Here is a 17,424-nt window from a genome sequence, read left to right on the forward strand (position 1 = left end):
TTTCGCTCTCTCTTTACCCCAAATTCTAATGAGTTTGTTTTTCTGTGTCCTAAATAGCACGGCAAACCTCGAAATAGCAAAACTCAGGGAGGGAGGTCACCAGAGTCAAGAATTCAAAAACATCAGAGACTGTGGGGCAAACCCCTAATAATACTTAGGTAATCCTTGAGGAAACTTAAATAACCTTACATTCTCAAGGATAATCCTGAATCCTACAGAAAAGCTTACGTATGCCTTTATAGAGAGACCGTATGTTGATACATTCTATATAAGAAAGCAGGGAATTTTAGAGAGCCCTTAGAAAAATTTCTATATAAAAAGATGTTGCTGAGGACATTAAGTGCTACACCGCTGACTGTATCCCCCTCTCACTTTGGTTCAAGGTCAAATTTGCAGCCTAACTGCAGAAGCTAGAGGGCCGTACGGTTTGCATATCTGTAGTCTTATTTTTTCCTCCTAGTTTCAACATTCTATTTTAATTTGTGTTTTTCCTGTTTTTTATTTCTTTATTTATTATTTATATTATTGTTTTTCTTGTAAGTCACCTCAGAAATTTTGTGGAACAAGACGGGACTATAAATAAATCAATACATAACATCTTGTGTGCAGCCTAATGCTTCGCAAAAGCAGGCATTCAAAAAGATGTATTTTCTACAAAGAAGAAAGTGATAGTACCAGATAAACGGGAGTGATTCTGAATTATTATTACCTCTAGTTTTATTTTTCCATCTTCTATTTCTAATCTTTCTCATGTTCTCCATCTTCTAATTTCCACTGTAATTGAGGACAACGAGAAAGGGAATAAAGCTTTGTAAATTGGTCACAAAAGTAATGACCACATAAAAGGTAATTCCAAGGCTGAAGGATCAATGAAAATGCCTTGCAAAACAATTCCGCACACAATCCTGTTCTTCCTTTTGTCTTTTATTTTTATGAGGCAACCCTCCTCTGGAGGAAATCTAAGCCAATGCTAAGCCCATGTGTGTTTCTCTATAAAACCAGAGAGAAGGGCAATAAAATCAAAATTTACCCATGGCTCAAAGGTCCGTATTATCCTGAGGCCTCACAATGTTATCGCATTCCCCATTCTTTCTGATCTTCTAAGTAAGACGGGAAGTTGGCCAAAGGGCTTAAAGGGCACTGTACTTTCCCAGGCGGAAGTCAAAGAACCCCAGAATCGGACTTCAGTGTTCTCCTCTCCTGGGAAGCAGAGTTCAGTCCCTTGTTAGGAGCTAGTAAATAAATCATCAGCAATTACTGTGGACCCGCAGCCCATAAAGACTCAGCCAAACACCACGCCGAGTTCCCTGCATCCCAAAGGCAGAGGAAATAGGATGAGAGGAGGGAACCCAGGTTCCAGACCCAGTTCTAACGGTGCCTCCGTATGTGGCTCTGGAAAAGCCACCCCTCCTGCCTGTGCACCCTGGTAACTGGAGATGGTAATTCCTGACACACCTACCTTCCAGGGGAGTCATGAAGCTAACACTGGAAAACTGATGATGCTATTTAGATGTAGGCACAGGAGCTGGCTGTTCTGAACCCCGGCTCCCTTTGCCCTCTGTACACTTCTAATATCACACCTACCCGATCATCTCATCATTGTCTGTTGACACGTCTGTCCACATGGCTAGACTAAGGGCCCCGCAAGAACAGAAAGTAGGTCAAATTCATCTTGCCATCTCTCAGTTTCTCTAACATCATTTGACACATAGCAGGTGCTCAATAACTGCTTTCTGAATGTCAAGAAAGAAAGAAATTTTTGAAAACTACACTCAACAACAAAGTCCGTAAGATGTCTGACTTTGTGACATCGGAAAACAAACAAACCAACCAACCGATCCTCAAGGGGAAAAAAACTGCTGTCTTAAAGCAGAGGGTCGCTAATGACCTTTCAACAATCGGGAGGCTGTCCCTCAAAACAAACTTTAGTTTTTAAGGACTTCCCAGTTTACAAAACAAACTAACAGTTTCCCATTTAATCTTTACTCTGCAAGACACATAATTCTTACCTAAAAGGGAACACTGGGTTGGAGAGAAGTTAAGTCATTGGTCCACAAACACACATCACAGGGGACTCACCAGCTACTGCTAAGACACTAGCCGGCTGAGCGCGTTTAATTAATTCACTAAAGCAAATCGACTGAGTAGAACGTGCAGGGCAGCCAGCCAAGTGCACTGGGGGATAAAAAATGATCCAGACATATCTCAAGGACTGTCTCGGAGGTCTAAGCCACAGACACAGATAATCACCAAGAAAGACATCAAACTTGATGGGAGTTCCGAGGAGAGGGCATACAGGGAGAAGCTGGGGGACAGAGGTACTCGGTCTGGGGGTGGGCACGGGTGAGACGTGGGGAAGGACATCCCAGCAAAGGGAAGAGCAGGAGCAAAACCAGAGAGGGCAGAAGTCCCATTAACAGGAAGAAAAGCAGGAGAGATGGGCAGGGCGAGAGCAGAAGGAGAGGGAAATGGGCACAGCCAGACGCTGATTTCACGGCGCTGGGAATATCTCAGTGGAGGTATCCAGCTGGCCGCTGGAAAGGCTGGTGTGCAACGGGGGAGAGAGGTGCAAAATAGAAATGCACGGCTGCATGTCTTCCGTGCAGTGAGGAGGCCAAGGGAACGTGGAAGGAGAGACAACCTTGAAAATGGGGGAGGAGGAAGAGGAAGCAAAGAAAGTGTGGTCCAGGAAGGAGAGACAGGATCCCCCCCGGACACCCAGGATCAGAAGATGGAGGTTCCGTGACAGGGTTTGGGAGGATACGGGAAGACGAAGACGGAGGCAAAAGCCATGAAACATGGGCAGGACAGAGTCCCCCGCGACAGCCCAGGGAGCAGTTTTGGTCCAGCCAAGGAGGGTGTGAGGGAATAAAAGGCAGATGGCTAGAAGCGAGGAGTGAACTGGACTGGAAGTGAGAGTAAATCCCAGAACTTTGACAGAGGCCACGGGACGATACACACTACATCCTCAGACCCCTTGACGCCTCCGGTGGTCCTCAGTTACAAGCACTCAAAGGGAGGGCCTCAGTCCATCCCGTGCGACTGAGGGGCCAGCACATGGCCTCGCTCACCCCGGGTCTCGTCTCGTCGGCACCGGGCTCCGGACAGACAACACCACAGAGGAGATTTGATTTTTTAACCCTGGAGTGGTATTTAAAATTTTGTCGTGCGATGAATGCGTCAAAGCAGAGCCATATAGAGTCGCCCCCTGAGAGGTCCCGCGCTGTTCTAATGATCCTGTCACTACACAGCACCTGCTCTGATTCCCTCTTCAGCCCCTTCCCTCGCTCCTGAGGCAGCACGCGGACCCCACATAAACCCCCCAACATTAGCTATTACCACGGCCAGCGTGGTTACTGTTCCTCAGCTTGACGGCCTACTGTATTCCCTAGACTTGCCTCAGAATGACTCTCTCCAGCTAAAAGCTGCCTCAAAAGCCAAAGGTTTGTCACCGCAGGGTTATGTTCTGAGTGATGAGTCACAGCAGCCCCTTGGGAGAGAGCATTCCACCTGCAGGGGGATCGTGTGGACAGGACACCGCGCGCGGACCTAAGCTCAGCGTGTCACCCCCGCCTGCGTCCCCTCCACCACCCGTCAGCATCCGGACCGCCTGCCTTATACCGCAAGCTCCCAAACACTGAGGGTCCTGCCTCCAACACACACACCCCCAGGTTCAAAACCCAAACCACAAGGCAAACGGGTTTAGCCAGACAGGTTTAGTGGTGACAAGGACGCTGAACCCAGAAGAGGAGCCGTGAGACTAATTCACCGTCTCTGGGAGTCGGCTTCTCTGACGTCGAGTGAGGGGCTTGGACTCAAAGGCCTCTAGGATGCCTTTCTTCTTAAAAAACAAACGAAAAAAAAGCTGCCATGATTTGGGTGCTTATTAAAACCTTTTGGAGACTGTGAAGAGAGAGGAGCTGAATTTTCGAGATCAAGTGAAAGGTGTCAGCAAGGATCCAGGGAAAGCAGAGGAAGGACAGAGACCCGGGGTGAAGGCCAGGGGGCAGCCCCAGCCGCATGCGAGATGGGGGCAGGCAGGATGTGCCCTCCATGCGGGCGTCTGTTTGTCTTGTTCTCAGTCTCCCCGGCCCCCCAGCCCCTGCCAGCACGGCCCCGGTGGAGGGTCCTCACCCATCATGTTGTTGGCTCGAGAGCACGTGGTGCGCTTCAGGATCTCGTGTACCTAAAACAGATGACAGTTCGGCAGTGAGCTTCTGGACCACATGGTGCGTCCCCGGCCTGGGGGTGGGGTGGGGTGGGGTGGGGGGCAGGCATGTGCCAAGCTCACGGACATTCCAACAAAGCGTCTAACCCCGTCACGCACACACCCCCTGCTTGCCACCCCGCCCCGCAAAATAAAGAAAAGCCTATAAATTGACTGCAGTTACAGGAGGGAAGGGGAGCCCAGACTCACATCCCTCTGGGGGCCCAGGAGGAAGCCAGGAGGAAGCTGGGAGGGAAGGCGAGGGGGGGCGTGCCCGCCCCGACAGTGCCCTGCCGCTGAGGGGTCCTGAGCGAGCTCCCTGCAGGTCCCGAGGGCCCGTGGCCCCCCCTGCAATGGAGCTCTCTCTCAGGGCTGCTTTGGGGACCCATGCAAGCGCTTTGGCAACTAGAAAAGGGCCACCTCCATCTCGGTCCTCGGTGCTATATCACTTCTCCGCTTTTCCCCCAAGTCCTTTTCACACCTCCCCAGTCAGAGCGGGTCCCACACATCCTCAAGACTCCAAGCGTCATGACGCACCCTGGGCGCACGGCAGGCTGCCGCTCGGTGACCGCTGCGCGCCAACAGCCCCGACTGCGGGGCCCGCGGGGACCCCGCCGCTCACTCAGGAGGGTGGGGTGCTGAGAGCATCCCGGCCGAGGAAGCAGGGACCCAGAGCAGAGTAAACCTGCAGGCCAACTAGTGCCCTCCAAGGGGTCTCAAGCCTGCTCCCGGCTCCAGGAAGGAAGTCGGCGTTGGGACAGACAGCTGGGCTGCCCAGATGCCCACAGGGGAGGGGGCACAGGGAGATGCAGGCGAGGTCCTCAGACCAAAGCCCAGGGCAGAGCAGACCCCAAGACAAAACCTAAGGCCCTTTTCTCCCCCCGTCACGATGTGCGGTGGACTGGGAAAAGGGCAGGAGGGGAAGGAAGAAGCTTCCAGAACGAGAAAAGATGTGTTACTCCATCATCATTCACACTCCCACGTTCCAGCCACAGACCTAGAGGGAGTGGTAAATAAATAACTTCCAGCAGAATAGGGCCCAAGAATGTTTAATTCACTTATAATACGGTGCAGTACTCAACTGCAATAATAATTAGGAACAGCGTTTATATGGCAGTCTATTATTTTACAAGCACTTTGCAATTATCGGGTAATTTCCACAATGTCCTATAACATCCCCCCCAGTCGTGGGACCCAAGCTGTGGGGAGACTTACAGCTTGTAACAGAATCAACTAAAACAATGGGAAGCTTATGCTTGTTTCTGTAGGAAGATAAAAGAAATCATATGCCCGTGTTAAATCTTCCTAGCACACTAGGCCAAGGGATCTGAAGGGTTTTCTTGCCCATCCTACAAGCAAAGAGTCAGGGCCGTGTTTTCAGAGTGACCTGGAAATGTTCTGTATCTTCCTCCAGTCACCTGCCCCTTCTTACCCTTCTCATCACCCTGCTGGCTTGGAAGTCCTCTAGGTATCTAACTCTTATTCCTCCTCCTGTTGAAACCTAAGCTCGTTCCTAGGGATCAATGGAAACACGCTGCCGTGTTTCCACTGTGGCCGAAGTGACCAGCGTTCCTTGGGCCCGTTTTTCTCTCCCCTCTTCTGTCCATAGGCTGGATGCTCTCCGGGGCGGGGAGGGGATAAATGGATCGGTGAACAGAGATGCCCTACAGCTCAGACTGGGGTCGCAGGGCCCAGGCCCTACGTAGATTTTTCACTGGCATCAACCATCATGCAAGATCCAAAACCTTGACTGCAAAAGGCAAAAAGACAGTAGAAGGATGGCTGCAGTCACAAGGGTGGGCTTTCCATTGAACGGGCTGGTAATTTTGTCCTTGGACAAACTGCCCAGCTCTAGCATTCCCTGTGACGGCAACGTGCAGGACTTCTTTGGGAATGAAAGAAAGAATCTCAGCAGCCCAGCAATGAGCCCTCATTTGGACACAAACGATCTGCCTGAATTTTTTTTCAATTCATTGCATCTCAGAGCCTCAGTTTCCTCAACCGTCAAACAAGGGGGTCACCTGACTAGCTGAAAGCCCCCGCCCCACCCCCCAGCTCTGACATTCCCTGCTTTTGTGATTCCAAGAAGGGCCTGGGTGGAGAACCATAAAGAGGAGACCCCCCTCTCAAGCCAAGAGTGAGAAGAGTGGTTGGCTATTTCGATACTGGGATTGGGAAGTTCCTGGACGCTCCACGCTCCTTCCAGTTGCTAGGCAACTCCAAGCAAAGGATGATGGGAGGCAGCAGGGAGGGCGAGAGGTGCCCTGCCAAAGGGGGTTCAGGTTTCGTCTCCCCGTCCGGAGCCCACCACACCTGGTTAAGCGCGTGGTTCACCGGCTTACTTACAATGCGGCTACGGGTAGCATTATCAAAGAAGGTGTCCTTGTCCTGGATGTTGTACCTGGCGACACCAAGAAAGCAGGTCAATTCATTTCATTATCCTTGTCCTGGGACTACGGTCACCCCAGGCCCTGAGCAACCCTCTAGCAAGCAACACAGCAAGATGTGTAAGACACACACACACACTCACAACATTTACACTCTTTCTGACCCAGTAATTCTGAAAACTTATCACAGAAATGTATCACTGGGAAAACTAATTCAGCAGAAAAAAAAAGTCCACAAATTAAAATGTTCATTACAAACTTACTTATAACAAAGATTATGGAGCTAAGATGCAATTCCAAAACCTAAGGGATAGATTATCATACAACCGTTGAAAATTCTAATAGTGAAAACTTTAGAAACACTGTAGAAAAAGTTAGACTATGATAGAAAAACATTATACTATGATAAGTTTTAAAAACGAAAGTATATGCAAAGGATTCCTGTGCGTGGACAAAGACAGTAAAAACAAAACAACGGGGAACTCCCTGGCGGTCCAGTGGTTAGGACTCAGCATTGCCACTGCTGAGGGCCCAGGTTCAATCCCTGGTCAGGGAACTAAGATCCTGCAAGCCACGTGGCGCGGCTGGGGGGGAAAAAAAACACACACAAAACCCAACAACAGAAAAGAGCGCAGTTTCAGGATGTTGGGGTTATAACTGTGTTTCAACATTTCATTTACTGTTGTCACAGCAATTAGATACCAAACTCCCAATTATGCAAGACCCGTGTCTGTTGTAAACTTCAAATGTTGACCTTTCACTCAAAAAAACACCTGTGTGGAATAAAGACTCAGACGCAGAGAACGGACTTGAGGATATGGGGAGGAGGAAGGGTAAGCTGGGACGAAGTGAGAGAGTGGCGTGGACATATACACACTACCAAATGTAAAACAGACAGCTGGTGGGAAGCAGCCGCATAGCACAGGGAGATCGGCTCAGTGCTTTGTGACCACCTAGAGGGGTGGGATAGGGAGGGTGGGAGGGAGACGCAAGAGGGAGGGGATATGGGGATATATGTATACATACAGCTGATTCACTTTGTTATACAGCAGAAATTAACACACCATTGTAAAGCAATTATACTCCAAGAAAGATGTTAAAAAAAAAAAACAAAACACCTGTGTGACTGTCCTTAGGGCAGGGTGCTGGAGGGCACGCAGACACCTGAACCATGCCCCCCCCGGCCCCCTGGGAGCCCAGCCACTGGGGATGGGGGTGCAGGGTGTTTGCAAGCAACTGATGCAGAGGAGAACGTGACCACACCCAGACCACTGCTATGAACACTCAGAGGATGGAGAGCGTATTCCGGCTGGCGGTGAAGACCTGGCCTGGAAGGACCACAGAAGCTGCGTGAACGGAGCCGAGCCGCGTGCGAGGTGGTGGGTCAGATGCCAGCGCCGGCGTGGAGAAAGGGCCCAAGGAAGGGGAGATGTGGAGGGTCACATCAGCCGGCCAGGGGGTCAACGTGCCAATCCCAGCCCAGCCACTTAAGCTTCCACGACCTCGGACAGATCCTGGACCTCGGCTTCCTCTCCGTAACCCAGGGATAGTGACATCTGGACGGCCACTTCACAATGGCAGTGTGACACTGTGATTTATCATAAATATGTATTTTGGTCTTCATCCACTGTGCTCACAGCTTCCCAAGCCCCAGGAATTTTCTGAGCCATTGAGCGTTTTCTGAGCCATAAGACCATCTTTTGTTATAGTGTTTGCCCTCCTGTCCTCACGTCCTGAAATTGCTTCAGAGCCGTAAAGGTGACAGGAGTGTCGTGTTATTCTTAACAAGCCCCTTCCAACCACCAGTGAGTTTATGTTAATGAGGTGACTTTTGGAAAGCCGCTAAAGATAGGGCTGGTTGCCAGGGAAACCGCCAGGAGTAGAGGGTTGGAACTTGCAGGCCTACGCGCTGGTTTCCAGGGAGCAGAGCGGGACTGGAGGTTGAACCAATGGCCACTGATTTGATCGATCTCACGCCCACGGAACGAAACCGCCATAAAAATCCAAAAGGATGCGGCTTGAAGAGCTTCTGCGTCGGTGAATCAAAACGCTCTCATGCTGAGCCCAAAACTCACAAGGACAGAAGCTCCTTTGTTTGGGACCTCGTCTTATGTTTCTCTTCACCTGGCTGTTGATCTGTATCCTTTAACATCCTTTATAATAAACCGGTAATCTAGCGAGGAAACTGATTTCCTGAGCTCTGTGAGCCACTCCAGCAAAGTAGTCCAACGCGAGGAGGGGGTCGTGAGAACCTCTGACTTGTAGCCAGTCGGTCAGAAGCACAGGTCACAACCTGGACTTGCTTTAGGCATCTGAAGTCCGGGGCAGTCTCGCGACACTGAGCCCTCAGCCTCAGCAACCTGATGCTATTGCCAGGTAAACAGTGTCAGAATTGAGTTGAATTGTAGGGCACCCAGCTGGTGTCGGAGAACTTCTTGGTGGTGCGGGAAAAGCCCCACACACATTGGAACTGGTGACCAGCATTGGGACCAGAATCGCAAAGGGGTAAGGATTCCATGAGGGAGCATACGCACGTGCACAGAATTGTTACCTAACGTGGCGAAGACGGGCAGAGGTGGTACCCAATGAATGGCAGGAACACAGCCCATCAACGCCATCTCCTCCAAAAGCACAGATCCTGTATCTTTTCTTCCTTTCCAAGCCCATTCCTTTCCCTCTCTCACTCGATTCTCTTATCACTCTTGATAGTTTCTCATCTTATCATTAGCTCCCAAAACAGAACTCGCGCTTGGCTCCTGCATCTCCCACTTCCCAACCACGACCTCCCCTTCCGAAGGCTTCCCGAAGGGCCACCCCCGAGAAGAAAACTTATTCCCTCCCCTCCTCCGGGTCAGTGAGGGCACGAGCTGGCAGCTGAGAAGACAGGCGTCCAGAAGCTTCACCCACCGTCTCTCTGGATTATCACAATATCTTGAAACCCTGTTAGACTGGGAACAGAGCAGAGTGGTCTCCCCGTAGAAGGTAAACAGGTATCGGACCACTTTGCCCACAGAGTCCCGAAGTTTCTGGTTGTCTGCTCCCTGATTCTCCATCCATCATGCAAAGTGACTGAAATGGCAGGTTTTCCCAGAAGCCACGGCATGAATGTTCAGGAGCTATCTGCGATCATCTCGCTCAGGGCCAGGGACTGGGGAGGCAGACACAGGGAGTGTTCCACCCTCAGAGCAGGCTTCCTCCCCCACCTCCCAGGCACCCGGGCGCTCAGCTCATGAGCGGGGGGCACCACGTGGTGCTTGATGTCCCTTCCCATCCCCCACACAGCCCCCCCTCCGGAGTTCCAACACTCACAGGTACATTTTCTCCCTGGAGAACGGGTAGGAGAGGTTTTTCAGCCCGTTGTTACTGTGCACGGGCACTCGGGGCTTCAGGGGTGCGCTCAGCTTCTGCAGGATCTCGTTGAACGTCTTCGCGATGCTGCCTTCTGACTTGATCACGTACGTCTACGAAGGCAAAGCCACGGGTGTGAGAAGGAGGCCGCGTCCAACACGCAGAGGAGAAGGACTCACAGCCAGAGCTGCAGGGGGTTCGGATTCCCCCCGTAGCGGACCCTCTGGGGGAGAGGATGAGACTGGGGAAGCCAGCAGGCGGGCCCCGCCCCTCCTCCCCTGCTTTCACGAGGTGGTGAACCCCGACAACCGTTTGTGCGAATGGAGGTGACCAGTGCCGGGAAGGAGGAGCGCAGTGACGAGTCCAGACTTTCTATACATCTTTGTTATATGGTCACAGAAGACCTACTGTGTGACCGTCACCCTACTAAGGGCTTTACTCAAATGAGCTCCAATGCACACTGCACCCAGCCAGCTAGATAACATTACTCTCCTGCTATGATGAGGAAATTAAGGCTCAAAAAGGTGAGATGAGTCAACAAAGGTCACACAGACAGTCACTGGGCGACTGCTCGGCCCTAACTCGTGTCAACCCAATCCGAAGTCTGTACTCTGCAACCAGACCACGCCCCTATGTGACCATCCAGCATCACCTCTCTTGTGCTCTTCTTAGGAGGTATCTGATAAATGAGCTTGCTGTCAAAGTACTAAGCGCTTAGTACTAAGTACTAAGCACTTAGTACTAAGTACAAAGTACTGAGTACTAAGTACTAAGCACTTAGTACTTAGTACAAAGTACTGAGTACTAAGTACTAAGCACTTAGTAGCCACCCTCTCCATTCAAGAGGTGGCACCTGTTTCCACCCCCTTAAGTCTGGACAGGCTCTGGGGCTGCCTGACCAGTGCAGCACAAGGGACACTATGCCAGTTCCACCATCTAAGAAGATGGGTAGCTTCTGCCTTGGTCTTCCTCGGTCTCCTGAGGCTCTGAGCCGCCTGCAGGAAGTCTGAGGAGACGCGCAGAGAGGACTCAGCCAGGGAAAGGACGAGGCTGAGCCCAGCCTTCCGCCTACGCCGCCGAGCATCAGGCACGCGAGGGAGGCTTTCCCGGACATTCCTGTCCAGCTCAACCCCAAGCCAAATGCCACCAAATGACCCCAGGCGACACCAGGTGGAGAAGAATCACCCCGTCTAGCTCTGCTCAAGACACTGAGCAAAGATTCACAAGACAGAATAAAACGGCTGTGTCTTACTAAGTTGGGGCCAATTTGTCCTGCTGCAGTAGATGACCAGAATAAGAGCCACATCCAGATCCCCCGACCTGAAAGCCAGCTGTGTTCTCTATCAAGATATCCTTAAGATGCTTAAAACCTAGAAAGGCTGTAAAACATGTACAAAAGACTTTAATATCGATGGAGATAAATGCCACAAAAGACACTCAAAATGCTTTGAGGGCTCAAAGAAAGGAGACAGCACATCCAGCTGAAGAATCAGAAAAGTGCTTCCTAAGGAGAGCAGCATTTCTGTTGGGACTTGAACAGAAAGGTAACCTTCTTTTGTTTTTCTGTTCTTTAACAAAATCACGATAATCAGCGGGAAGGGGGAGAACCTCCCCAACCTAACAACTGAAACATAAGCCCAGTTTATTTATTTCTTCTGATACAATTTTCTATACATTTTGACTTAATTTCGATCACAAAATTAACACAGTTCTAGTAAACAAAGAAACCAAAACCAGGGACTTCCCTGGCGGTCCAGTGGTTAAGCCTCCACACTTCCACGGCAGTGGGGCATGAGTTCAATCCCTGGCCAGGGAACTAAGATCCCACACGCCGTGCGGTGTGGCCAAAAAAAAAGAGACCAAAACCAAAAAGTATATTAACTAACGTTAACTGCGCCCTTTCACTTCCAATCCCATCCCATCCTCCACTCCAGAGGAAATCTCCATTCACAATTTGGAGTACGTTTTACACTGACTCTCTCCATACATATTATATGTAACTGAATCCCTTTCCAAACACACCTGTGATCATACTTCACAGGTGCGACGGTACAATTCTACAATTTGCTTTTCTCGTTTAGCAATATATCCCGAGTACATGTCTTTCCAAGTCAGTCCACGTAGAACTACCTTCATGAAGGCACCATATGACACAGTGGGTACGAGTTCTAATTTGTTTAGTCACTTCCCTAGTGATGGGCATTTATTTTAGCCTCTACACGTGTTTTATCTTCTTTGATCATACTTCTATTAACCTCACCTTATACATACTTTTTTTTTTTTTTTTTTTTTTGCAGTAAGCAGGCCTCTCACTGCTGTGGCCTCTCCAGTTGCGGAGCACAGGCTCCGGACGCGCAGGCTCGGCGGCCGTGGCTCACGGGCCCAGCCGCTCTGCGGCACGTGGGATCCTCCCGGACCGGGGCACGAACCCGCGTCCCCTGCACCGGCAGGCGGACTCTCAACCACTGCGCCACCAGGGAAGCCCTACATACTTTTAATGAATAAGGCTCGAACAGATATCAGCAAAGACATTCCAAGCCAACCAAAAAAGTAAAAAAGTTCAAGCTGGATTTAAGAAGGGTTCACAGCCTGGTTCTTTGGTGCTCGGGTTCTGATGGGGAATCGTGACGGTTCCCGGCAGAAAGGCGCACGGAGACCAGTGCATGGAGATCCCGCTGCACGAGGCGACGGGAAGTCAGCGAAGGGTGTGAACAAGGACCACATCGGAGCTGTGAATCAAGAAATTCATCAGGCGGGGTTCTGCACAAAGAAGGAGCCAGCCTTCTGAATCGAGGGGACCGTTTACTTCTGGGAGCACAGACCATTTCTCAGCATCTCCTATGCACCTGGCCTGACGTACATCAGCACTAATCTTAAAGACGTGCCTCTAAAAACCGAGAGGGGTGAAGAATCTCAGTCAAGATCACACAGAGAGTGTCAACCAGATAGTAAGTGCTGGAGCCTCGGAACCTCGCAGCAGAGCCTGCGACCTTGGCTGCGTCGCTCTACTCTTCCTCTGCCACAACGCGAGTGATCATCGGGGAAAAACTGTGTGCAACTGACTCCACTGCCCCTACTGTCATAAAGCTCTTGACCCTCCGGCCATCGGTCACTTAGATGCAACGAGCTCACCTCTGGGGCATCCTTGGGCCTGGAGGGACAGGGGCAGAAAGATGACCCCTTCACTGTGTCCCAACATAGGTCATTGAGGGCAGGTTCCAACCAGGCCCGTGTCCTGCAGCGTGTTCACCATATCCATAACCATGCGTCTTGAAAGGGAATGTGCGTGGCAATTCAAGTTTCAGAGCAGGAGGGAAGCTGACTGCCTCTGCATCCTAGATGCCGTGGAACGACAGACTTGGACCGACCGAGGGTGTTTCTCCTTTGTCCACTTCTCCCCATGTCCACCTCTGGTTTCCCAGTCTAAGGAGGCTTCAACTACAGCAATAACTGGCTTCCCACCTCTCTTGCTTAGGGCTGCCAGATTTAACAAATAAAAATGCAAGAAGCCCGGTTAAATGTGAATTTGAAGTAAACAATAAATTTTAACTTTTAATGAAACAATTTTTTCATTAAAAAAGACAACTGGAGGGCATACTCGCATAAAAAAATTATACTAGAGGGCTTCCCTGGTGGCGCAGTGGTTGAGAGTCCGCCTGCCGATGCAGGGGACACGGGTTCGTGCCCCGGTCCGGGAGGATCCCACGTGCCGTGGAGTGGCTGGGCCCGTGAGCCGTGGCCGCTGAGCCTGCGCATCCAGAGCCTGTGCTCCGCAACGGGAGAGGCCGCAACAGTGAGAGGCCCGCGTACCGCAAAAAAAAAAAAAAAAAAAAAAAAAAAATTATACTAGAGCCACAATAATTTTTTCGTATAAGCATGTCCGCTGCAGTGTTTAGGACATCCTTATGTTGATACTAAACAAAGTATTCACTGTTTATTTGAACTTTGGATTTAACCAGGCATGCTGTATTTTTGTCCACCTCTAATTCGGTCTCCACGTTGGAGCCAGAGTGATGCTTCGGAAGCAGAACTCTGATCATGTCACCTCCCTGTGGAAAAGTCTCCAACCATTACCCCTTGCTCTTATGATAAAGACCAAAATTCTCCACACAGCCTGGGGGGTCCTGGAGGAGTCTCCACCTTTTCCTTGCCCCACGGGGGTCCCCTGCTCACCGCACGCAGCCACCAGCCTCGGGCGGTAGTTTTAGTGCTCTGTACCCTGCGCCTTCTCCCTCCCCCTCACCCACCTCTGCTCACACCTGAGTTCTCACTCAACTGTCACTTCCTGGGGGTAGTCTTTCCTGGCTTCCAGACAAGGTCAGCTACCACCTTCACAGCATTTCGAGGGCCCAAATTCCTCCCCTTCACAGCACTTATCGTAGCTGTGATTTTACATTTATTTGAATGATTATCGGATTCATGTCCAGCCTCCCCACCGAACAATCTCCGCGAAGGCAGGACGCTGTCCAAACCATCCCCTACGGTTAAACGAAAGAACGAACGAACGAACGATGGATCTCCGGGGACCCAGCATTGATGACAGCAGTTGCTGCCACTGCAGGGGCGCAGGCTGGGGACAGAACAGTCGTCAGGTAACAGGCCCTGGCAGAAAGAAACCAGGATGGAGAATAAAGCCACAGCCCAAAGCCACCGGCCGGCCAAAAGGTCTCCCGGCCTGTCGGCAGCAGCTGCAAGGGCGCGCGGGGTGGCCCAGTCCCGGCAGAGGCCAGGAAGGCCTGTATTCGATCCATGCGGATTAACAGCCAGCACTTGCCCCAGGGCCTTGTCCTGGTAGACGGTTAGCTGGGCACCTCCGAGCTGGTCTTGTGAACCTCCTCTTAGCAGTGGGTCTGGCAGAGCTCCCTAGAGAATCGGGCTAAGGGGAGTGGGGCCCGTGGCCTGTTTTTGGAGGGACCAGGAATGGGACCAGGATAAATTTTGACTGTCCCGTGATGGGGGGAGGGGTGCTCCAAAGCCCTACAAATAGCATCATTTACCTCCAGGAAAAATGTAAACGGTGCAAAAGGCCGCAGTCCCACCAGAACCGTCAAGGCGACCTCCACCCCACAGCCCTGATGGAGGTCCTACACACACACACCCGGGCAGACACACGGCCCACGCCCACAGTCAAACATGGCGGGCGGCCCCATGCACGCTACCACGGATGCTAAGCTTGGAGGACAAAGGACCTGCTTCCTGCCTCTGTGCCTTCGCACGTGTCGTACCCGTTCTTGGAACTTCTCCCCTCCCTCTCCACCTGAACTACCCTCCTTCTCCTCCTCCACTGGGCTCAAGTACCAGCTTTCCCAGGAAACCCTCCTTAGCCACTTGCCTGCTGTCACGCTTCCTTAGCATCCTGTGAACGAATAGCTGTGTCACACGTTTGCCACACTCATCTCTAACTTGTGGTTCGCGCGTCTGTCTCCCCAGCAGACTGTGGGCGTCTGGGGAGCGGGGGGCACGCCCCGTGTGCCTGGCACACAGGAGGAGCACACCAATGTCTACGGAGCGAGTGACCTGGGTCCCGGTTCTTGCTGACGCCAGTGAGCTGTAAGACTCTGGGCTAGCGGCTCTCCCTCTCAGATTCTTCATCTCTAAAGAGAGAACTGGGGGACTTCCACTTCCCACTAGGATGGAGTAACAGGGACCAGCTTCACCCTACCTGAACCAACCAAAACACCCAGAGGAAAAAAATACATGAAATAATGGCTGCCCTGGTCGGAATGTTCGTGTCCCTGCAAAATTCATATCCTGAATCCTGATGCCCAGCGTGATGGCTATTGGACAGGGGGGCCTTTGGGAGGTGACTAGGTCATGAGGGTGGCGCCCTTGTGCATGTGATTGGTGCCCTTATAAAAGAGACTCCAGAGAGCTCCCAGCCCCTTCCGCCATGTGAGGACACAGCGAGCAAGTGCCAGCTACGAACCAGAAAGGGGGCTCTCGCCCAACCAGGCTTGGTACCCTGGTCTCAGACTTCCAGCCTCCAGAAGAACTGTGAGAAGTAAATTTCTGTTGTGCACAAGCCTCCCTAGTCTGTGGTATTTTGTTAGAGCAGCCCAAACAGACTAAGAAAGCAGTTTTCAAGATACTGGACGTCGAGCAGTAACGAGTTCCTGAGAGACAGGAAATGAAAATGGTGACGCCTGGGATCGCGCCAGCTCACTGCCTAGAGCGAGGTCCAGGGCTGCGGGGCAGGAAGGGGAGGCAGGTGGAGGCCCACACACTCCCCGGGCTGAGGAGCCTTAGCTGTAGGTCTGGGGAGACCAGGGCAACCAGAGCTCCCAGGACAGCGCAGCCAAGGGGAGAGAGCTTCATGAAGAACGCTGCAGACAGTCCTCCTGGAGCACTGGGCAGCGGGGTGTGAAGCAGCTCCCGGACGCTGGAGAAAACCCGTCTGCAAGGGTTGGGAACAGCCCCTCTCCCCACCAGCCAGCATGGAAAGCTCACCATCCGAGGGGCGTTGGGTAGAGTCCTGGGGTCCGCTCACCAGTGGGGATAATTAGCCCGAGGCTGAGCCCCGCTCCAGACCCACTTCACAAATAATAAAAGACAGAACTTGACTAAATGGCTCTGAAAGTACCACCCAAGTGTAACCTTCTTTGGCTTTAGACACTTAATGAAAAAGACACATTCATTCTCAGCACAGACACGTCTGGGCGCCTCTTGGGTGCCAGGCGCTGAGCCTGGGGGTTGACTGGTTCATTGTGCCAGAAGCTGAAGAAGCATGGCGACGAGGATGACCCCTCCACACACAGGATGCTCACCCTGGAATCCCACAGGCTCCACGTCACCAGGGTCCAGGAGACTCGGCAAGCCAGGCCCAGCCAGCAGCGTCAGCCTCGCTATGTTACGGACTGGGAAACTGAGAGTCAGAGGGGCAGGGAATTGCCAGCGTCAGGGGTGAAACCGGGCCTCGGAACCCAGGTTTCCTGCCTCCCCTATCCAGGCTCTCTTCCTAAACCTGGGATCCTTGGCAGGGCTGCGTGGTCCCCGAGAAGGCAGAAGGCCGGAGCTCCCTCTCAGCCCCCACCAGGCTCAGCAGCCTGGCTCTTCCCCCGTGTCTGCAGTGTCCACGAAAGGCGCACCGATTCTCTTTAGTATCGTTAATACTATCAGCAGCAGCAGCATTATTACTGTTATTCTTGAACAGTGGAGAATGAGGGACATCCTCAGAAATGGCAAGACACATGTCCACCAGCTGTTCCCCATTTATGCCCTCCCCGGGTACACGATACGCCTTTCATGTGCTTAAAATCATAAATAATTTTTAAAGTATGTTGCTCGTATTTTTTACACCAGGGCTCAAATGTGGTTCTCATAAAAGTCTGCTTCGGCCTCATTGTCACAAGCTAAGAGGTTAACTGAAAGGCCTTCTTTTCTTCTTTCTTCCCCCGTCTCCCTCAGACTCTCCCCTCCAGAGGGGCACGGCAGTGTGGCCTCAGGGCTAATTTGTTTCCTTCCTGCCTTGGAATCATGTTCCTT

At 51.7% G+C, this 17,424-nt stretch overlaps 1 protein-coding gene and 1 non-coding gene across 4 annotated transcripts in view; one reads left to right on the forward strand and one right to left on the reverse strand.

Annotated features, from left to right (window-relative positions):
• The window catches only part of ANO2 (anoctamin 2), a 301,537-nt gene that overhangs the window by 206,023 nt on the left and 78,090 nt on the right, over positions 1-17,424 (reverse strand). For all 3 annotated transcript variants that reach the window (XM_067008590.1, XM_059080738.2, XM_067008589.1), the window contains exons 5-7: positions 9,904-10,055; positions 6,554-6,608; positions 4,135-4,186 (exon numbers count right to left, since the gene is read on the reverse strand). In XM_067008590.1, the coding sequence (XP_066864691.1) occupies positions 4,135-4,186; positions 6,554-6,608; positions 9,904-10,055 (259 nt within the window). The remainder of the gene's footprint in view (positions 1-4,134; positions 4,187-6,553; positions 6,609-9,903; positions 10,056-17,424) is intronic.
• TRNAG-GCC (transfer RNA glycine (anticodon GCC)) lies at positions 7,078-7,150 on the forward strand. The gene has a single exon. It is a non-coding gene; the product is annotated as a tRNA-Gly (tRNA).

Source organism: Kogia breviceps, chromosome 12, assembly GCF_026419965.1.
Source record: "Kogia breviceps isolate mKogBre1 chromosome 12, mKogBre1 haplotype 1, whole genome shotgun sequence".
Taxonomy (NCBI): Eukaryota; Metazoa; Chordata; class Mammalia; order Artiodactyla; family Physeteridae; genus Kogia; species Kogia breviceps.